Raw genomic sequence first — 22750 nt, 5'->3', positions numbered from 1 at the left:
CATCTTATCCTCTTATTGGAATAAGATTCGAATTCAATAATCTAAATACAAATGGATTTGAATTCGATAATTTAAATATAAATGGATGTGGATATGGACCTAGGTTGATTCAATTTGTTCATATTCAACTCAATATAACATTTTATTTTGTTTTTATTTAAATTGAGTTAAATATGGAGAACTACTCAATTTTTTGGGGTGGTTCCAAATTTGTCATTAACCTCTTAAAACATTCCAAATAACTACCTAACATTTTGAAATTTAGGTATCTGTTATATTAGCGGTGTTAGATGATGACTTTACCAACATTAAGTTTAATGTGATGACGTTTCTAGTATTAAATGATGAGGTGGAGAAAAACTAGATTTTCACTAATTGCTATCTTTGGAGCTCTAATTCCTCAAATTGACTCCTTTTAACCAAGTTAAACAATAACTTTGCTTGGCTAAAATGCGTCGATTTGAATATTAAAACTTTCATATATGACTTTAGAGTTAAAACACACTTTGACATATGTTCATGCTATCACTTAACGCTACATTTTTCAAAACGTTAGGTAATTAAAATATTTAAGTTGGGGCTTGATCTTAGGATGAACGGATCTTCAAGGGCTTTTGGGCTAGATCTTGAAGAATGGGTGTGCGGATTTGTTGATGTTGTTGATCCAAAAGGCCGTTGGGGCTTGATCTTAGGATGAACAGTGTTGAACGATGAACACTTTCTTCAAGGGTTGTCGGGGCTTGACCTTGAAGGAGGATTTGACGAAGAATGAAGAGGGCTTTCTTGATCCTTCAGGATTTGCTTGAGAGCTTTAGAGTTTCAAAGCTTCAAGGTTTTGGTGTGATGTGAATTGGTCAAATGAAATGAATGAAATTGGCTTTTATTTATAGAAATTTTCAAGGCCTAATTTTGAATTGAAATAAATCATTTTTGCCAGGTGTTGACACATGTCCTATTTGATGACTTTTCCGATTTATTTCGAATTTTCGTTGAGTCACACACTATGTGTAAAATTTATGTGACACATGAGCATTTAAATTTTAATTATTGGTCAACATTCATTTGATCGAAGTTTCAATGTCTACAGCAACCACTACCCTTTGTGTTTTACAAGGGTTTTAATCTTTGGAGAATGAAATATAAATCTGGTGTGCTAAAGGGATTTGATACTACAACACAAGGGAAAGGTAGTAAGCTTCTAAAATTTGACAAAAGATGGCATTTTATGGTGGACCTGCGACTAAAAGGGTAAAGTCTGAACAAACTAAACCTTTTTGGTTTCTTGCTTGTTGGGGTGCGAAGTTGGATGTCTTTTGATTGATTGGTTGAGTGTCATTCTTCCTTGTGTCCTTTGTTGCTTTTATAAACTCTCTAGCCCGATTGTCCAAGCCTCCCCTTTTTGGTGATGGCCTCCAGAGCATGGTGAGTCACCGTTTATTTACCTACCCATGCCCTTGAAAAGTACTTTTTGTTGGGGGTGAGCTACCCTCTGTATGTCACTTCTCATATAGGATTGTTGCCTATTTCTTGGCAAAAAATGATTTTCAATTCTTCCTAGGCTGCCAACTGTCCGAGCCCAATCCTCCTTCTACCTTTTGTGTTCTTAGGCCTCCAATCGCACTAAGGCCATCATTAAATATCCACTCAAACATCATGCCTAAAAGATTCTTTAGTAGGCTTAATGAAGGAGGAGAGGATTTCTATAAAGTCCAATTTGTTCCTTCCCTTGTACTTGGGGAACTGATGAAATAGGTGTAAGATTGTGAGTGTCAATGGATATGATTTTTATTTCTTGGCAATCAAGTAACATGGCCAACGAGTTAATTGGTGTTGACGAAATCTTGGGATCTTGTTTTAATTGACATTTGGAGTCCTTATTCTGTGCAATTAATAAAGAGGCTTTATTTGATTACACAATATTTCTATTTGTTCTTTTACACTAAACTTGACAAGCAGAACATCTTCATACCGAGACATGTTTTAAATAAATGCAATTTCATTTCACACGTTATGTAAATATCATTTGTCAGCAGCATCAACCTTATTTGAAATCCAGCTTGGACTTCGTATTGGTAAAAGAATACATAGAAAAACATGTGTAATCCAGAACAGCGACTAGACGGTGTAGTTTTGGTTGATGGCATCAATGTCTATACCCTTCAGCTTGGCAAATGACTCAACCCTTCCCTTCAGAGTGTGAAGCTCCCTCAACCTGCACAATACAAAGAAATATTAGTAATGCCATTGTAATCTTCGGTAGTAGAAAAAAGAAGATGAACAAAAGGTTACCTTGCAATCTCTGCCCGCCTTTTAGCTTCTTCGGCCATGAGATTAATGTCCCTAAAAGTGCCCTTCTCTGTAAACTTTTTTGTTTCGCGAGATTGGAGGCCATGCAGCGTTCGCTGTTCAGTTGCCCATGCAGCCTCACGAGCTTCCTTCCCAAAGTCGTTTTTGCTGGTAAATGCGGTCTGGTAAGATGGATAAAAGCACATCAGATTAATCAGTCTTAACAAAGGAGATTACAATGATTAAGTAATCAAGGTGAAGTCGGATTCTCACTCTTTGGTCTACTATTAAACCCCAAGCCTTTCCACCGAGTGCGTAACGGACAGCGAATTTGATAGGATCAAGCAGCATGTAAATGACGATATTGTACAGCCAAATTATACCAGTCCAGCCCCAACCAATACTTCTGATTTTTGTAAATTTCCACGTTGCTGTTGCGGATATAACTGTCGCAATCTGCAAATAATTATTGGATGTCAACAAATGTTTCTAAACATCGGAATTACTACCGAGGCAGGAACTATTCAGTACCAGTTGAGCGATGATGAAGGCAATGACAAGCAAAAAGCCAGGTCTTTCACCGAAAGACCAACCGCGGGAGCGAGTGACAAATATCAAGGCCTGGCTGATGGTGCTGATTTGAAGATACAAAGCTGACGACATCTGATCGTTTAGTATAGCAGCTTCATCCTTATTTTTCATGTTAAAATGGTGTTTATTGAAGTCTCTTACGTTAAATTTTTCCTGCAAGAACAAAGATCCATGTCATAAACTAGCGATGTAGGACAAACCCATCTCTCATGTAATCTATTCTTCAACTGAACAGACATGTTGCCGATGCATAGAGGGCACCCTGCATGTTAGTACCTGACCACAAAAATTCGAAGTTTCATTTAAATTCTTAACAACATGACGATAAAAGGGAGGCCATCTACCGGAAAGAAGTTGGTTTCATAAGATATCCAGAAGAACGCAACAGTAGTGAGACCAAGGTAACCACCAAGGGCAATTCCAGTTACAAAAATCTCACTGAGCTTCCAACTGTCAGGAAATGGAGATGGTTTGACCCTATCTTTGGATATGGTCATGATAGTACCTGTAAGCAAGCTAACAAGTTAGGTATTGAGCAGGCACACAAATTACAAAGTAACAGATCGATGGAACAGAAGAAGTCATGCACAAATTCATTAACGCATAAAAAAGATCAAACAACGAAAGCTAACCATCGTTAAGAACAGCAATGACAAGAACCATGAAAGGAGGGAAGTCGAATTTCCAGAAGACAGCCAGCAACATAAAACCTAGCTGTAGAACAACTTGATGTCAGAAAGCTAGGTAAGACTGATGGCAAAAAACTAAACACTCTAAAAGTTCCAATGTAAAAAATCATAACTCAAAAGTGAAACTTACCACAATACGAATGGTGATTGAGACAGCATATATCTGGGAAAGAAAAGATAAGAAAGGCAAATAAGCATTTGCTGTAACACAACTAAAGCTTTAACTTAGTAAATTATGGATGTTGCGGAAATTGTGAGATTACCGTATAGTTTTTCATTCTCTGGAAAATTGCACGGCTTGTTAACACAGCACTAATGATCACACTCAATCCAGGTTCTGTTAAAACTATATCAGAAGCGCTACGTGCAGCATCTGTGGAATCTGCGACCGCAATTCCAATGTCAGCTTTCTTTAAGGCAGGGGCATCATTCACTCCGTCACCAGTCATTCCACAGATGTGCTTTCTAGCTTGTAATCTCTTCACAATCTCGTATTTATGCTCTAAAGAAAAATAAATGATGAGAAATATATACTAAAAAAGGTCAACTCGACAGTGCTTAATACTAAAAGAACAAGACCAACCAGGAAAGACGCCAGCAAAACCATCGGCTTTCTCAATGAGTTCATCAATGGAAACGGTAGCAAGATCCCCATCCTTACTTTCACCAAGCAGAGCTGAAGAAGGATACATGTTTGTACCCATCCCAAGCCGCCTTCCTGTTTCCTTACCGATTGCAAGTTGGTCCCCTACAAATTGTGATGCATGAACGTTACATCTCTAATTGATAGCATATTATCTCATAAGCTTATGGTGAAACATATATCAAGGAAAAAAAATGAGCAGTAACAGTAGCACATACCAGTGATCATTTTAACGCTGACACCAAGATCCAGAGCTCTTCTGATTGTCTCGGCACTGTCATGGCGAGGAGGGTCGAAGAGAGGGAGAAGACCAACAAATTCCCAGGGTCCACCAGGACTGTCTTTGGTTCCAGCAGGTACTTCCTGGAGGAAATGACATTCTCCGTCTCTTAAATCTAAACAAAGAAGTCATATTCATAAGACAAGAAAGAATTCGTATGACATTAGCTACCTGGAGAGCAACACCAAGGGATCGTAGTCCACGTTCTGCAAACTTATCAATCATTGCGTGTACCTTCTTCTCAATTGCTGATTTGTTATGTGCCAGATTAAGAATCTACATAGATAATATTCGGTTAGAGCTCTAAAAATCTGGAAGCACCATTAAGGGGTTTCCACGACTGATTGAAAATTTTTGATATTCGTATTTTACCTGTTCCGGTGCACCTTTGCTGACCCTGTGCATTTTACCAGCGGCATCAATGTATGTGAGTGCAGTTCTTTTATCGGTAGGATTGAATGGAAGGAAGTGAATTTCTCTGATTCCGGCGCGTGCCTGAAAATGTTTATATAAAGGTTACATGAGTATCAAACGAAAACTACAGATAAGAATAAAAATCAAATAATTGGAAAGATTAGTTTGCAAATACCTCCTTAGGGTCTCCCAACATGGAAACAATTGCAGTATCAATAGCATCTTGATTTTCGAGCCTTGATGCTCTTGCAGCCATAAGCATAACCTGATCCTTGTCAACGCCCTTGGCAAAAACCTATCGCAAGAGGAATAATATGAGAAGAATTAGTAAATAAAAGTTCTCTTAATATATTTTGATGAGAGCTGTCTTTGCATTAGCAAAACTATGCTGCCTTGATCTTCACTAATCACCTAAAAGATGTATTTTCTCATTGAAGCATCGAGTTAATAAATGTGTAAATTCTTTAGATTGGTATATAACTCTGATCAAACCACTCCGTACATTTTCCTATAAACTGTACCAGTGACTGAATTTACGAAACCTTGTTCTTATGGTGAAGTGAATTACTATGTTTATATGCTACACTGCGCAGTTTTAAAGTGAGTTGAAGGGGCCACGTGTAATACCTCAATCATAATTTTGTCCACTGTAAGCTTGTTAAGTGTCAGTGTTCCTGTTTTATCACTGCATAGAACATCCATCCCTGCCATTTCTTCAATGGCAGTCATTCTCTTTGTTATGGCACCCTGCATAAACATGGATTCCGATTATGCAATATTGGGTACATTTAAAATATGAATCAAGAAAAATTACATTCAAATTCAAAATCAATCTCTCGAGTAGAGTATGCGCAATCACGAACCTGCTGGGACAAACGATGTGAACCGATGGCCATTGTGACAGAAAGAACAGTTGGCATAGCAATAGGGATCCCACCGATTAGGAGGACGAGAAGGTTATCAATACCAGTACGGTATTCCCTCCCATGAATCCCGTATATTACTATGATTTCAATTGCCATCCCAACAGCAATGGAACAAATGCAAAAGTTTCCAATTGACGTTAATACCTGCAACCATGAAACCATTGTTAAAATTTGTTGCCAGTGAGCACATGCAACAATAGTTATTTCTCTGAAGTGGACAAATTCTTCCATGAGTGCTAGAAAACTATCTGTTCAGACACAAAAATCGGCACAAAATGGCTAAAAAAATGAACCTGCTGGAAATGGCCAACATGTGTTGTGTTATCCACAAGATGAGCTGCCTTTCCAAAGAAAGTGTGAACTCCTGTTGCAATAACAACCCCTTCAATCTCTCCCTGCTTGCATGTTGATCCCGAGTAAACTCCATCACCAGGATTTTTGGTCACCGGAAGCGATTCTCCAGTAAGAGCAGACTACATGTGACAAACAGAATACTAATTCAAGAAGGGTATAATTCAGAAACACTGATACATATTCTACATCATGTTTTAGTGATTTACCTGATCAATCTTTAAAGGATCTCCTTCAAGAAGACGGGCATCAGCAGGAACGATATCACCAAGTTTGATGCTAATTATGTCTCCAGGAACCAATACAGCAGCATCTTCTTCTGCCCATTTTCCATTGCGCAAGACCTGGTAAACATTCAGAAGGCTAGTTCATTCTCTAAAGTATATTCACCATTCAGCAATCCCAATCTATCTTACGCAATATTAGTCATTGACCTATACAAATAAAGGAAATGTAGGCAAGAGCTTCAACAAGAAATGAAAGAAGAAAGGGAAGGCCAGGCTGCAACGATAACTTATTGAAAATAAATCTGTGAACTTTGAAGGGAAAAACCTTTGCTTTTGGGGCCAAACGAGCCATAAGAGCAGCTGCCGCATTGCCTGCATTGTTTTCTTCTATAAAACTGATGGTAGAATTGATAACGAGGAGGACAAGGATGCCAGCAAAATCATGATAATCTGCTGGTTGTGACTGCATAAATTAACGTTATGTCAACATCTGGAATCTGTAGAATTCATTGCAATATAAAGAAGATCATCACAATGGTTTTTCTTTTAGCAGATTTAATTATATTAGAGAAACATTAATGTGAATTAAACATTTTGAGAATAAGCAAAAAAGGTTAAAGCAAGGATATAGTTTTCAACAAAACTGAAGTGTCATAGATTTTCTTATTCAATTGTCGTCCATATGATTCGAAGTAAGGGGAAAAATTAAAAGGAGTTGAGTCATATTATAGGCTTACCCCTCCTTGTGTAAAAGCAACGGCAATGATAGCTGCAGCTTCCATGACCCAGGACAGAGGATTCCACATAAATCCCAGAAACTTCAAGATTTTACTTTCCTACGGATGAGCAGAAAATCAAAACAATCAATTGAGGAGTGAAGACGAGCAAGGATTACCAGGGTAAACATAACAAAGAAATATAGAGAGGTACTCACAAGCTTCAAGTTTAGTTACTCACCTTTTTTTCTTCAAGCTTATTGTAACCAAATAAATCCAACCGCTCTTGGACTTCATCGGAGCTTAAACCATCTCTCGTGCATTTCAGATTATCAAAAACTTCGCTCAGCGGGACATTCTCCTGCATAAATCAATTCCATGTCTATCAGAGGCTATTCTGAGACTTGAAACTAGTATGAATACTCATTTGATGAGAAATAATTTCAACATTATGTGCAGAGAGACCTTGATAGTACTACATTACACATACCAGATCAACAGCTTCCTTGATGATTGCGTCGAGGGCAACCGACTCGGCCACCACCATTTTGGATTCCCCTTATATCCTCAACTCCTCCACCTAGGAAGGTGTTTACAGGAAGCCTGCACTAACATTACTTCAACTCAAAATTTGCCTTCTTTTTCCATTTTACAAGAACATAAGCATTAGGAAAATGTGCACAAGAAAGAACCATTTACAAACACTTAATCAATATCAGAACTGGAGGAATACTAAAAAAATGATCAAGGGACGCTAAACCCTGGTTTATATACAGTTTATTGTCTGTTTAGCGTTTACATTATAAACACCACTAAGTGTTTGTGTAAACCTAACATAAAGATTATGGCACCATTAACAACACAATAGAAGATGGAGAAAACAAAAATTCAAACCAAGAAATTTTCTTACCAAGAAAAAGCTTGTAATGATCTGCTAATCAGTGTTAATAGACACTAATTAACTAATTAAAGCAAATCCCAACTTCTGCAACATAAAATTCCACCAAAATATTTGCTAAACTCCCAAAGAAGCACTTGGAGTGTTTGGATTGAGAGTGGAGTGGAGTGCCAAGAAATTGTACAGATCTCTTGGCAATATGTATGCCAATATATAAACACACACCAGCAAGAGACAACTACAAAAACGCAACCAACCGACGTCGTTTTGATTACCAATAAAGAAGGAGAAGAGTAGGCGTGGAGGAGTTGTGGGTGAGTCCATATGCAGAGTGACATCTCTGCCGCTTCTGATGATCCGCCGGCCAGTGCCGTCCAGTTTTACCTTTTATTTTTAATTTTTTATTAATTATTTCATTTGGTGCTTTCGAATGGCAGTTTACTTTGCGCCTTTTGGTCGCAACGGTCTTTGGTTGCAACGATCGTTGGGTCCGTATATTATAATTTTTTAATCAAATGGCCGTACGCATTTTATTCGGCATGCGGTCGGTTCGGCTCGGATGTCGTGATTTCAAGCATACGGATTTAGAGATCGTAAGGTTACAACTTACAGTGTTTAATAAGATTCACGATTTAGTATTGCGGTATAGTAATATTCCTCTTTTTTTATAAGTGAAAGGTGTTAAGCTCAATTCTCACCAAAGATGAATTTGAATCACATTATTACTAGGTCATTGTGAGGTTAAACCCACCATTTCTCTCTTAGTGTAGATAATATCGATTATTCAAAAAAAAAAATCAGATTATTAAAATTTATTGTTTTCTAGCTTTCTAGCAAATTTAGTGCGGTTCGAAACTATTTCGTTAATGAAAATTGAAAACTCATCAATTTTAAGTTAGTTTTCAAAATATGAAAACTGAAAGCCAAATCTTAAAAATGCTTAATTGGATCATTCGTCCATGTACTAATAGAGAAGTTGGAAGATAGATTTGTCCGAAATTAGAATTTAAACCTATGTGTTCAGTCAACTTAGCACATGAACGATACGTATGAGGTCAAAATAAAACTCTTTGTTAATTGTTACCACTTAAGGCTTACATGTGAGGTAATTTTATCCTTTTAGCTTTACATGTGAGGCTCACGTGCTATCCGTTAATGGAAAGTTAATGAAACTTTCAATTTTGGGCTTCATTCCTAACAGACTTGACCACATGATTTAAATTCCAACTATTTTACCACAAGAGACTATTAATCCAATTAAGCCGTTTTGAAAACTACAGAAAGTATCTTTAAGATTTTAGTTTTATATTTTCAATTTTATTTTTTTTTATTTTGTGAAAAACTTAAAATTGAAAGTAGTTATCAAAACACATTTTTAGAAAAATATAAAATTAAAAACAAAACAAAAAAATTATCTAACGGCCTCTTAGTTTTTGTTTGTTTGTTTGTTTGAAATTTATGTTGTTTGATTCTCAATTGAAATCGTTGGACAATCGAACTTATGTTTCAATGTATGGTCTTATAGAAATCTAGCAGCACAATATGTCAAATTGTATGACAAGAAACTATTCCCGTTAATTCTTTTTGAGGACAAAGAAAAGAGTTGATTTGAAGTTGTTTGTACGTGACCTTATTCTTGATAGCTTTACATAATATCTCAGTGAAAGGTTTGGCTTGTCAATCTTCGGATGCTGTTGAGAGTATGAATTCATGTACCCGAAAGATAATGAACCTTATATGTGTTTATAAGCATCGGATTTCTGCATGCCAATCATTTTATAATGGAACCTTAACTTTGTAAATTTCGATGCTAGCTAGTTATTGTAGTTTGATGACTACATAGGCCAGTGAAATTGATTGATATAATGGCTTTGCAACACTGCATGCATATTAGAGATGGGCAAAATACCTATGGGTTTGGGTAACCGTGGTTACCCGCTCATTTAAAGTTCACGGTTATAGTTATGGGTAACCATTTAGATGAACAAACGGTTATGGGTGTAACCGTTTATCCATGAAATTTAAATGGATGGTTATGGGTATTACCCGCGATTATAACAGGTATCCATCGGTTATGGGTATTAACTGCTGTTATAACGGGTATCCATTTATCCATTTAATTTAATATATATATTTAAAAAAATTAAAAACCCTAAAATTTCAATTTATCTGCCAGACTCAAGGTCTCAAACGCTCCGTTCCTCGCTCATCTCTCTAGCTAGTCTCATTGAAGCATGGTGAGGAACTATAAGCTCCATCTTGTTCTTTGATTTGCAAAGGTCGAGATGGGTCTTTTTCCCTTCATGTTTTATCAGATCAGTTTCCAGGCATTGCTTATCTGGCGGGACTTCACCTGCAGGAACTAAAATACCTTCATTTTTTGTGGAATCACAGTCCTGTTCTTTTTGCTCTGAACCTTTGGAATCTGGAGGATTTAAGCTGCCTACCTCACCTGCAGCATGTCGTGAGTTCATATCAGTAGTCATTTCTTTTGTAGGCCTCTTTTGGTGATAACGAATCAATGAGACTTTGTGATTGAATGTGCTAAAGCATTAGTGTTTGAAAGTGTTTAATTTCGGAATATTTTAGAGCTTTGAATCATCTAGTATTCAAGATAATGACTACTTTTTGTTTTTGGAAGTTTTACTTTGTAATCATATGGATTATAATTAAAGACTTGCTTGGGTGTAACAAAAAAATATCGTTCGTAAACTATTACTTCAATTATTTGAATTGTATGAGGACTTAAATGATTGAAATAGGGAAATGCATGTTAAAATGTATCTATAACGGTGTTTAATTGTCACATCCCGACCCGGGAAGTGATCTGCCCCGGGCATCCCACATCGCTCAGGGGAGTGATCCTTAAATGTATATTCCCATCCCTACCTAGCACGAGGCCTTTTGGGAGCTCACTGGCTTCGGGTTCCATGGGAACTCCAAAGTTAAGCGAGTAGTGCACGAGAGCATTCCCAGGATGGGTGACCCATCGGGAAGTTCTCGTGTGAGTTCCCAAAAACAAAACCGTGAGGGCGTGGTCGGGGCCCAAAGCGGACAATATCGTGCTACGGTGGTGGAGCGAGCCCGGGAAGTGGTCCCCCCCGGGCCGGGATGTGACAATTTGGTATCAGAGCCTGACCCTGGCCGTGGTGTGCCGACGAGGACGTCGGGCCCCTAAGGGGGGTGGATTGTGACATCCCACATCGCTCAGGGGAGTGATCCTTAAATGTATATTCCCATCCCTACCTAGCACGAGGTCTTTTGGGAGCTCACTGGCTTCGGGTTCCATGGGAACTCCAAAGTTAAGCGAGTAGTGCACGAGAGCATTCCCAGGATGGGTGACCCATCGGGAAGTTCTCGTGTGAGTTCCCAAAAACAAAACCGTGAGGGCGTGGTCGGGGCCCAAAGCGGACAATATCGTGCTACGGTGGTGGAGCGAGCCCGGGAAGTGGTCCCCCCCGGGCCGGGATGTGACATTAATTGTTAGAAAACGAAAATTATGACAAATTTTTCATTTGTAATTTTCAAGTTGTTAAAAAAACAAAACATGTAGACGGGTGAAAAAAGGGTAAATGGGTAAAAAAAGGATAAACTGGTTCAAAAACGGGTAAATGGTTATGGTTAAATGGGTAAACGATTATGCTTAAATGGGTACATGGTTATGGGCATGGTTAACCGTTTATAAACAGTTATGGATATGAGTATAATCGTTTATGCAATTACCCAACGGGTAAACGGTTATACGATTATGAACATAAACGGTTATGGGTATATAACTTCCTAGTCTGATAAATCAAAGTCACATTAATATTAGGCCAGTCAACAAAAACAGTGTGTTTAATTCGGCTTTTTGTATTTGAGTTCGAGCTCTACTCTCAGTAAACTGAACATCAATTTTATCAAAAATAAAAAATAAAAAATAAATTAAATCTTAAAACCAAAAACTTTCTCGCACATTGGCCATAATCTATACTATTAAGAGAACCCTCCTTGTCAACTTTTTTTCCATTTTTTTCCTATTTTGCCCTCACTTTTGATACACACTATTGACAAAAAAGGAGGGCAAAATAGTAATTTTGTACCTTTTGACAAAATAACAATTATATCCCTATTTTTCCTATTTTACCCCTTTTTTTTTTTTTTTTTTTTGAGAAAATGACAATCATATACTTATTTTTCTAATTTTACCCTCACTTTTGATACACAATATTTACATAAGGAAGACAAAATAGTAATTATGTAATATTAAAAAAAAAAAATGCACTTATTAATAGAAAATTGTTCACACACACACATAAAGTGTGTGCTCTCTGCTAGTACAACATTATGTTTTCTATTCAACCCAATTAGTTGTAGGAGGAGATTGACCTCATATGCTTTGTATGTATCTATTTGAGCCCAAAATAATATTATTGGGCCGAGTTGGTATAGGTCATCTCATCAGCCTTCTCGACGAAGTGAGTCTTGGTTCACCACAATTATTAGGCCTTGAATTTCATGTGTTAAGTTTTGTTTTTGAGTACATACAAACATGATTCCGCCTTTTAATTGTTAATAGCATGCATAGATATTGCTCAAATGAACTAGTTTTAACAAAAATTTCCTTTAGTGGAAGGGCGAGGGCCTTGGGTTTGAGTGGGCAAGTGGTGAGGGTGCAAAGGGGTTGGGTTTGCGGTGGGTGGAGGGGTAATGGTTTGGGAAGTAGAAGGACCAGAATTGAGAATGCGGAGTTCGTCAATCATCAACGATTGAAACACTGCAAAATGTGAGGTCATTGTGTTTTGAAAGGTTGTGTTCAAATCGTTCATGTGGTTGAACGATTTTTGGAGGTTGGTTGTTGTGTTTCAAGGGTTAAGATGGAATCGCAGAAACCCTCCACCTGCGTTCGAAGGTGCTCCTGACGAACATCCATCGCGGCAGCGACGGCATCCAGATCAGAGGTGGTGAACTGGGTGTTTTTGCCCATCGAATTGATGGGCTCTGATACCAATTGGTATGCCTAATCGATTCAGGATGATGGGCTTGTAAAGTAAATAGAAACAGTGTAAGAAATGTAAAGAAAAGAGAAAGAGATTTGAGATTTTAAAAGGAAAGAGGATTTATTTCATTCAGCATAAAGCCCTACAGAGCACAGCATTACTTATTTATACTTAGCTAAAAAGGAAAAACCCATGCTAAAAGAAGAAAACGCAGCCACAACTACATCGTTCCAAGAGGGTGAGAAACTTGGGCTTTGAGCAACAAAACTTGGGCTCAGCTCATTTCAGATTTCCCCCATTCCTATTCCTAAATCCTGATTCCCCCATTTCAGATTTCACACATATACTGTCATACTGAGACCGAGTCTGCCAAAGCCCCCCGTGGTGTCCGTGCCAGTGCCGGTGTCGTTGCCGCAGCAACCGCATACACTGAAGTGAAGCCTGGGTAAGTTTGTAGCTTTTCAAAGGGAAATTCTGCTGCTTGTTAATTTGTTTGGAATTGGAAAATTCTGTTGCTTAAAGTTTAATTCGTAGTTCAATTTTGGTTGAGAAGTTTGGATTTTGGATTGTGAGGTAATGTGGGAATTGTTCTCAAATTCTGTGATTTGATTGCTGTAAATCATATTGAATCATGAGGAGATAACTTGTTGTATGCTTACAGAGTTAGATAATCATTATGACTCATAATTTATGAGGCTTTCGGCAGTGACATTAAGCCAAGTGAACCATCAACCAGAATGTAAACAGAGTAGATAAAATGGGAAAGGTCAGTTACAGAGGGGGTCCAAGAGAATGGGGGTTGGATCAGGACTAGGTTGCCTAGTTGAGTTTGTTGCCTTTAGACAATGGAAGGAATAAATGGGGACTGCAGAGTTATAAAAGGAACACGAGTGGCTATGTTGCAGAGGAAATTTTAGAAGAGGAGAGGAGCGAGAAAGGTTTGTGATAGGGGAGAGAGAGAGAGATTGTCGTAGGAGGATGAATTTGGGTTTATTGTGGTATTGTAGTGCTGTACTCATTGAATATCCTTTAGAACCTTTCTTTTGGTAATCTTTCTACATGCAGTAATCTCACATGTTAAAACTTGATGCAGCATATCATCTGCATGTTTGTTCATTTTTGGAGTAGATATGTAGCTGTGGTTTCCGCAAGTCGCATAAATCCAGCTCAGAAAAGAGATGAAGTACATACTTATTGCAGGTGATAAGGCTCCAATTACATTGCAAAAGTATATGCTGAAATCATCTTTCAACAACTTTCTCTTTTTAGTTGTTGCACAATATGCCACGAGTCAAATATTTCGCATAAATTTTAGATTAGAATGCCACGATTCAAACGTAACAGGGGTGGTGGGATTAGAAGTTGGCAGCTTAGTGAGGGTGATGGTTCCAAAATTCCTCTTTTATCGATAGAGTTGGGTGTAGCAGATAGCCTAGAAGTAATATTATGAGCAGGGCATTTTTTTCTTCCAAAAGTCGTGATTGTGTTCCATGTAAATGCAATTACTGTTTTTTTCATAACATTTTTTTAACTTCAGGCTTGATTGTTGTGACAATTATATCATCTTACGATTGTTATGTTTATTTTTTGCCTAATAGATTTGAGCAAATACTCTTTTTGTTTGGTTAATATCCATTCATAATTCAACAACTCCATATGTCTAGCATGTTGTATCAGTCTTCATTTCTTTTGTCAAGGTTGAGGTTAGGTGCTGCATATTGGAAATTTAAACAATTTCCAAGTCTAACAGTAGCATCTGCATTGCTTAAGTTTAAGTTTAACAGTAGCATTTTTATTTTTGTCTATTTTAGGGATGACGAACCAATCAACATCACACGGTTTTTGTTCTTCTGTTGCATCTGTTTCTTCATCATCGCCTTCGTCATTACCGGGTCCAACACCATCACCACCAACTGCAACTGAAACCCAATCCCAACCACCAACTCAAGCACAATCACCAACTCAACTGAGTGCTATTCCTCCATTGCCTCCTCTTGGCTACAGTAGGCATAGGTCAACAGTGTGGGAGCATTTTGTGGAATACGATGACATAGAAAACATTGTGAAGCCGGATGGGACCAAAGAAACAATAATTAGAAGGAGAGCTAGGTGTAAGTACTGTTCTACTACCTTTGCAGCTAACCCTTCTGGAAATGGTACTTCAACCATTAGAAAACATATTGAGGGAGGAAGATGTAAAAGTTACCCGGGAAAAAATCTAGATAAAAGGCAAAAGACTTTGTCTTTTGATGATGGTGTTGGTACTCTTATGGCTAGGGGGAATACGAAAGAGGATTGCATAAAGGCGTTGGTACAAATGGTTGTTTTAGATGAGTTACCGTTTACACATGTTGAAGGGAGAGGGTTTAGGTTTTTCTGTAGTGTTGTTTGCCCTCATTTTTATCCACCATCTCGTAGGACACTTGCGAGACACTTTGTCCTCATGTTTGATGAAATGAAAGCAAAATTGAAAACAGAGTTAGCCTTACATAGAGTTAGCCTCACAACCGACACCTGGACAAGTATTCAAAAGGTAAACTACATGGTAATAACGACACATTTCATAGATAGTAATTGGAAGTTGCACAAAAGAATACTAAACTTTTGTGTCATAGCTAATCACAAAGGGAACTCCATTGGAAAACTTCTTGAGGTTTGTTTGCTAGAATGGTGTTTGGAGAATGTTCTAACCATCACGGTCGATAACGCTTCTTCAAACAAGGTGGCAGTAGAGTATTTGAAGACAAAGATGTGTCATTGGCAAAATTCACGAATGATACTCAAGGGAAAGCACATGCATGTTAGGTGTTGTGCTCATATTGTTAACTTGATAGTTCAAGATGGTTTGAGGACGTTAGATAAATCCATCTTAGCTATTAGGAATGCGTTGGTGTATGTAACGTCTTCTCCACAAAGGGTGGAAGCTTTTAGGAGTTGTGTTAAGAAGGAAAAAATTGAATGCAAGGGTCTTGTTTTTTTAGATGTGCCAACTAGGTGGAATTCCACCTATTTGATGTTAACGAATGCTTTGAAATTTGAAAAAGCTTTTGTGAGAATGGGAGATGATGAGATTGCATACTTGTCATGGTTTGGTGAAGATTTGCCGGAAGAAGAAGAACGGGTGGGTGAACCTTCCAATGGTAAAAAGAGGTATGGGCCACCAAATATGGAAGATTGGAGTAATGCTGCTATTTTTGTCAATTTTTTGAAAGTGTTCTATCAAATGACATTGAAGATAAGTGTTACTTTGCATCCGGCTTGTCATAGTACTTTTTCTGATTTGCTTGCAATTGATGAAGAGATAGTTGATTTGTTCATCGAAGAAGATATGTTATTGACTCAAACCTACACAAGCTTGAAATTGCATGAAATGGCACGAAGCATGAAGGTAAAATTTGATAAGTATTGGGGTGATCTTGTTAAAGTGAATCCTTTTCTATTTGTCGGACTTGTGCTTGATCCAAGATATAAACTGGGTTATGTGCCACATATTTTGAAGCGTCGTGGGTGTAGTATTGATGAAGCCATGGCTAAAAAGGATGAGATAAAAAGCCTAATCTTCAAACTATATGATGAATATGTTCCTTCTTCCAACCAACCAAGTGGTTCTAGTGCTAGTAGTTGTTCTAATACTACTAGTACTATAGGTGGGGCTAATCCAACTCAACATGGAAGGGGGAAAAAACGAGCTGAAATGGATGAAAGTTGGATAAAAGAAGTTGAAGCAAGTAATGCCGTGCTCTCAAACCATGAGTTTGATAGGTATTTGTTAGATCGCAATGAAAAAGTGGAAGTAGGTCAAGATTTTGATATTTTAAATTGGTGGAAATTGAATGGTGTTAAATACCCAGTGTTGGCACTAATTGCAAAGGAAGTTCTTGCAATTCCGGTCTCAACGGTAGCTTCAGAATCTGCCTTTAGCACGGGAGGAAGGATTGTGAACTCATATCGTTCTTCATTGACTCCTCTAATGGTAGAGAGGTTAATTTGTACTCAAAATTGGTTGATGTCAGATAACATCTCAATTTTAGACGATGAGACAATCTTGGAAGATATAGAGTTTTATGAAGCACTTGAAACAGGTATGAATATTTATTTTTCATTACTTTGTTTTTGTTTTTTCTCTTGTTTTATTGCATGCTTACTTTCTTATTTGCTAATGAGTTCTTAATTTTTATATGTTCTAGAAAAAAGGAATGGTGGCACATCTAGCAATAGCATTGCGGATTCATAAACTATTCAATCCTAACTTATCACCTTTTACTAGTGATGGTATGTATGTAACTATCTTTCGTAAGTTGCAGCAAGTTGCAATCTCTGTTTCTACTCTGATTCTATCTTTCGTAAACTATACTGGTTTAACTATTGTTGGATATGCTGCTGTTCTTCTCGCTTCAAATGTTGCATTTTTTTGGGGCTGTTGATGGCTTGCTCAGTTGCTGTTTTGTTAATTAACTTTGGGAAACTTATGAGTTGAAAGTTGCAACTCAATAATGACTGCAGTAGCCTGCCTTAGCTTAGAAATGTATGTCACTTAACCACGTAAGAGCAAATCTGTATGATCAATTGAGTTTAGATGGTCGAATTCTTGTTTCTCTGTTTGGATGAACTCAGTAGACATATTTTAGGTACTATGAACTGATTTAGTTGTTTATCAGTGACCTAATTATAGTTTTGTCAAACTGCATTTCTACTTATTTGTCATATCAGAATGCATCTTTCCCTGATCAGACAGTATAGAATGCATCTTAATTGAAATAGTTTCTGAGGTCCTATTTTCTGTGGAAGTTATCTGCACAACTGCGTACAAAGAATTCAATCTTTTACTGAAATTCTTTCTGAGCTTGAAAGGCATCCAGCTTTGGAGGATTAGTCATGGATCATACATGTTAATTTCAGCATGTTTGTATCTGCAAGTAGTGAATCCAAATTCCCTTTTATTGTTTGGCTTCATGTGAATTTATATCCATTTGGTTGTAAATCACATTACCAAATTCTTATCTTGTCTTTTGCCAGCATGCTATGGATATTTACTTTTTTGTGGTTTGCTGTTTTACTTTTCTGGTTCATTTGAGTCTTCTCTAGTAGTAAATAGTAGAAAACTGATTCGGTATTTGATGTCTTGGTAAACTGGTGAATCAATAGTATGGCCTTGGTTGTATCTTTGTAATATTTCTCAATTATTTGTGTTGTAAAAGCATATTGGAAATTTAAACAATTTCCAAGTCCAACAGTAGCATCTGCATTGCTTAAGTTTAAGTTTAACAGTAGCCTGCCTTAGCTTAGAAATGTATGTCACTTAACCACGTAAGAGCAAATCTGTATGATCAATTGAGTTTAGATGGTCGAATTCTTGTTTCTCTGTTTGGATGAACTCAGTAGACATATTTTAGGTACTATGAACTGATTTAGTTGTTTATCAGTGACCTAATTATAGTTTTGTCAAACTGCATTTCTACTTATTTGTCATATCAGAATGCATCTTTCCCTGATCAGACAGTACAGAAATTTCATTGTACAAACTATTCCGATCATTTCTGAGTTGTTTGAAGTCTACTTTGAAATCCCATTTTAACCAGACTTTTTTCAATTATCCTCTGACTGCTATTTCAAGCAGTGATTACAGTTACAATGATTTTGGATTTTGTAGTAGGAGCAGTCGTGGAGGGAACAGAAATGGTCGTGGCAAACCACGTGGGAATGGCAACGGCAGTGGTCGTGGTGGAGAAGGGAGGAAGAAGCCTGTGGAGAAGTCGGTTGATGAACTCGACAAGGAACTCGATAGCTATCACGCAGATAACATGCAGGGTTAGTTCAAAACTGGAGCTGTGGAACTTTGCTTGCTGGTATCAGTCAGTGTTTGAGCTATGGTAGCTGTACAAAATATGACGGTTGTGATTTTCGGGATATAGACTAATTTCTGCTTGGATGTTAATGTGGATCAAACTAGATGTGGTTCAAATAATTTATTATTAGGAACCGTAAACCGGCAAGAACCGGATCGGAACCGGTGTAGACCGAACCGTAATGTTCTAGTAATAAATTTAAGTGGAACCGCACCAAATCAAACCGTTAATATATTTCAGTTCCGGTTTCAGTTTAGGGGTGGAACCGCACCGAACCGCACCGTGCCCACCCCTAGTTAAAAACTAAAAAACATGGGCCGAAAGAGAGTTGATAGGCCCAATAATGTGGTTCTAAAAGAGTCGGCAGAGAAGCTCCATTAGCCGCCCCCCGCAATACCAAGTGCGTGCTAAGTCGGTGGCTGCAACAGCAAAGCACCATTAATTGCAACGGCAAACTTTTATTTCTCAAATTCAAAATTCTATTTTTTTTTTCTTTTTCTTGTTTTTTATTAAAAAAATAAAAATAAAAATAAAAAACGAAAAGGAGAAAGCTTGCGGCCCACGTTTCCTAATCCCAGTAGTATTAGGAATTAGAGTAGAACTAGGAGTTGGAATAGAATTACGAATCAGGATTCATATCCACCCTCTATTACGAATCATGATTCAGCCCCTGAAACCCTAATATGCTATTACTATATATATATGTGATTTAGAAACCCCCAAAATATACTCTCTCTCTCAGCAGTTTCCAGTTTCTTCTTCTTTCTCTACATTCCGGGTGTGATTAGTTCTTCGTTCGTCTTTGATTTCGTTGCAATCTCGCTCTGGAATTTGCAGTCTCTGCCTTTTTTGAATCAATGGCTCCCAATTCCAACCGCAAAAGTATAATACCACCGCAAGTCAAGTGTGCGTTTAAACCCCGGAAGCCTCGGATGCGTGTTATCAAGAAATTTAAGGTTTTTCGCTTCACAAACCTCCCTGAAGAAGAAGAATCTCAACAGTTTTCTTCTTCTGGTTCTGAAATTAAGCGTTGCATCGGCACTCCTCAACATGATGACCCTTTTGAGTACGCTCATTCTCCTGATCATTCAGGTTATATAACTTGCGAGCCCGGATGCTGTGAACTTGATGACGATGCTGTTTCAAATCTCCCAGAATCACAGGGAGGATATGAGCACCACGAAACCTGTCAACTTGGTGATGATAATGGTGAAGATTACGAGCGCAAAACCAGTCAACTTGATGATAATGATGATATCCTCTTTCACTCTGATGATGATTTAGAGGATGCTGACTGTCAACCTGAATACCATGTAACTTGCGAGTCCGAAAGCTGTGAGCTGGATGATGATGCTGTTTCAAATCTCCAAGAATCACAAGAAGGATATGAGCACCACGAAACCTGTCAACTTGGTTATGATCATGATGAAGATTACGAGTGCGAAAGCAGTCAACTTGATGATATCCTCTTTCACTCTGATGATGATTTAGAGGATGCTGACTGTCAACCTGAATACCATGTAACTTGCGAGCCCGAAAGCTGTGAGCTGGATGATGATGCTGTTTCAAATCTCCAAGAATCACAAGAAGGATATGAGCACCACGAAACCTGTCAACTTGGTTATGATCATGATGAAGATTACGAGTGCGAAAGCAGTCAACTTGATGATATCGTCTGTCACTCTGATGATGATTTAGAGGATGCTGACTCTCAACCTGAATACCATGAAGTAGTTCGTACAGAAACAGTAGACGATTATGAAGAACCTTATTCTCCAGAACCGGAAGAAAAATCTGCCGACTTTTATGGTTCTAAAGTCAAGCCTTTCTCAAGTCCTTGTAATGATGATGATGATGATGATACCTCTGATGCTGCTGTTGATTCAACCTGCGATTCAACTTCTTCTCATGAAAGTGAACTTGAATGCAGGACTTGTACCCCACATAGCCATGATTATGGAAGCCTTCAACTTGACGCTGGAGATGATTCATTCTGCCCAGTGAGTAGGCCAGAGCCATTATCTCCCCCGAGATCTGAAGAGTATTTCGACTGCAAGTTGTGTGTGAAGATGGCAAGAGAGCCCGTGGTGACTCCATGTGGTCATTTGTTTTGCGGGGATTGCTTGGACAAATGGCTTCACTTCTTCACTTCTGAGATGCAGTGCCCTGTTTGTAGGAGCAAGGTGCTTGATTCCTCCATCATTCCGATCAGCCCGCCACCATGGTGGCAACAGAGACATTGAAATTTCTGGATAGTTATGATGATGTATTATTCATTTGATATGTTTATGTATTTTGGCTTAGATGTAAACTGATTAGCCATTCAAATTAATAAAAGTTTACTTTTCCACTTTGTATTTTCATGCTTCGTTTAAGAAGACAACATAATTTTATATTTGTTGTATATTTTGTTTGATATGAAATCGTTTGGCTAGTTAATGTGTCCGATTCTCTTGGATGGCAATCAGTTCATTTGCAACGAAATTCTTGTTTCCGCCCTTTACATTTCTTGCCTCTTTCACTGTGTGTTTTTTTTAATTCTGCAATCTCAGTGCAGATTCTTTGAATTTGATTTTTGACAATGATCCTCAAACAGAAGCTTCATCCTTCTTTGAGATAATCGGGAACTTACTCCGCAAAATTTGTCATAGACCTGTGCATTTTTAGCAATAAAAATACCGGGCAGTCTATTGAAATTGTTAAAACAAAAGATTTATTAGACAAAGGGCTCAATGTGGGATCGATGTGTGCCATTAGCTGCCTCTTTCAGCCAGTTTCTCTCTTTTAAATATGTGGAAATTCAATATAGGGTTGCTCATGACGTGGCAGCACTTTTGCTACTGTGCTTGTATGTTCTCTTTCGTTCGGAACTTTGTTTATCCGACTACAGAATAAGAGATGACCTCAGTTTTAATCTGTGCGTGGTCATTACTTGGTTTTGAACAAGTTCTTGATCAACAGCATCACTACTTTGCTTCGGCAACAGATCAAAATTAGAGAAGGGAAACAAAAAAAAAAACATCTTTTATACATCTGGGAAATGAATTTATTTAACTAGTCTCTCAAATCATCCATAACTAATCATTATTTGGACAGGAAATAATACAGAGATTTTTATTAATACAAGAATTGATCAGATAATGGCATCATTATATAACCCTTAAAGCTTTCTCTTGATTTATTTCCTGCCCTTCTGATCACCTCCAGCTTAGTTTATGCTGGTCCGAGAAAAGGGGAAATCTTATTAAGTTTATATATATGACCTGAAATATCAATATAAGCAAGATATAAAATTTAATTAGGGCAAAAAAATTAAGACACTCACCTCTGGCAGTTGGTGGTCTTTGAGATGGGGATATTCATCGCAATCCCACACTTGCCTGGGAGAGTAGAAGCTGTAACTTCGTCAACATTGGGGAAGCGGTTCGCCGCTGCCTTACAGCATTCACAAGCAGCCTGCTTATCAGCTGTGGTTTGGGCGAGGTTCTTGATGTTCTGCACCCCGGCGCAGCAAGCAGGGTCAAGACTACCCCGTTTGGACAGGTAGGAAACGCAAGGTGCCAAGTTTGAGTCCACTTGGCCACAATTGACAATGGCCTCTCCTTGCTGTACCATTAGATGAGCCATGGCTAGCACAACCAACATTGAGATCACAATGCCCTTCATCATTTTTCTTAGTAGTGAATATACAATAAAGCTTGATAGCTAGCTTGTGCTTTGGCTTGTGGAAAATGGATGGTTTGCATGGTGTATTTATAGCAGTTTGGAGATGATGGCCTAAACAAAAACAGTCGGGGAATTTTGGCCCTTCTCTGAGGCATTTGTATAGTAAAGGCGAAAGAGGATAAGGTTTGGGCTAATTTTAGTTACAAATTTTGCAGGCTTTATAGTCGTCGTGATGAGT

The 22750-nt window shown here is 38.0% G+C and overlaps 2 protein-coding genes and 1 long non-coding RNA gene across 3 annotated transcripts; 1 reads left to right on the top strand and 2 right to left on the bottom strand.

Annotated features, from left to right (window-relative positions):
* Nucleotides 1-1978: 1978 nt before the first annotated feature.
* On the bottom strand, nt 1979-8425 carry LOC148698530 (plasma membrane ATPase 1-like). The gene is made up of 22 exons (XM_088677100.1): nt 8297-8425; nt 7614-7726; nt 7365-7484; nt 7145-7243; nt 6733-6870; nt 6390-6524; nt 6123-6302; nt 5767-5973; nt 5531-5650; nt 5079-5198; nt 4862-4984; nt 4661-4765; nt 4428-4572; nt 4150-4314; nt 3830-4068; nt 3697-3729; nt 3510-3591; nt 3222-3382; nt 2818-3030; nt 2560-2742; nt 2290-2468; nt 1979-2212 (listed from the first exon to the last, which is right to left on the bottom strand). The coding sequence occupies exons 2-22, from the start codon at nt 7668-7670 to the stop codon at nt 2116-2118; spliced, it is 2901 nt and encodes a 966-aa protein (XP_088533226.1). The 5' UTR covers nt 7671-7726; nt 8297-8425; the 3' UTR covers nt 1979-2115.
* An 8232-nt stretch (nt 8426-16657) lies between these two features.
* Nucleotides 16658-19006, top strand: LOC137733519 (uncharacterized). Its single transcript, XR_015955660.1, has 3 exons — nt 16658-17082; nt 17188-17272; nt 18651-19006. It is a non-coding gene; the product is annotated as an uncharacterized LOC137733519 (long non-coding RNA).
* A 3161-nt stretch (nt 19007-22167) lies between these two features.
* LOC148698529 (non-specific lipid-transfer protein A-like) lies at nt 22168-22515 on the bottom strand. Its single transcript, XM_088678264.1, has one exon. It carries the CDS (start codon nt 22513-22515, stop codon nt 22168-22170), a length of 348 nt encoding a protein of 115 aa, XP_088534390.1.
* Between the last annotated feature and the right edge of the window lie 235 nt (nt 22516-22750).

Source organism: Pyrus communis, chromosome 2, assembly GCF_041283825.1.
Source record: "Pyrus communis isolate YQ-2024b chromosome 2, ASM4128382v1, whole genome shotgun sequence".
Taxonomy (NCBI): Eukaryota; Viridiplantae; Streptophyta; class Magnoliopsida; order Rosales; family Rosaceae; genus Pyrus; species Pyrus communis.
The sequence above is the reverse complement of the archived record's forward strand: the minus strand, read 5'-3'. Positions and strand labels throughout refer to the sequence as shown.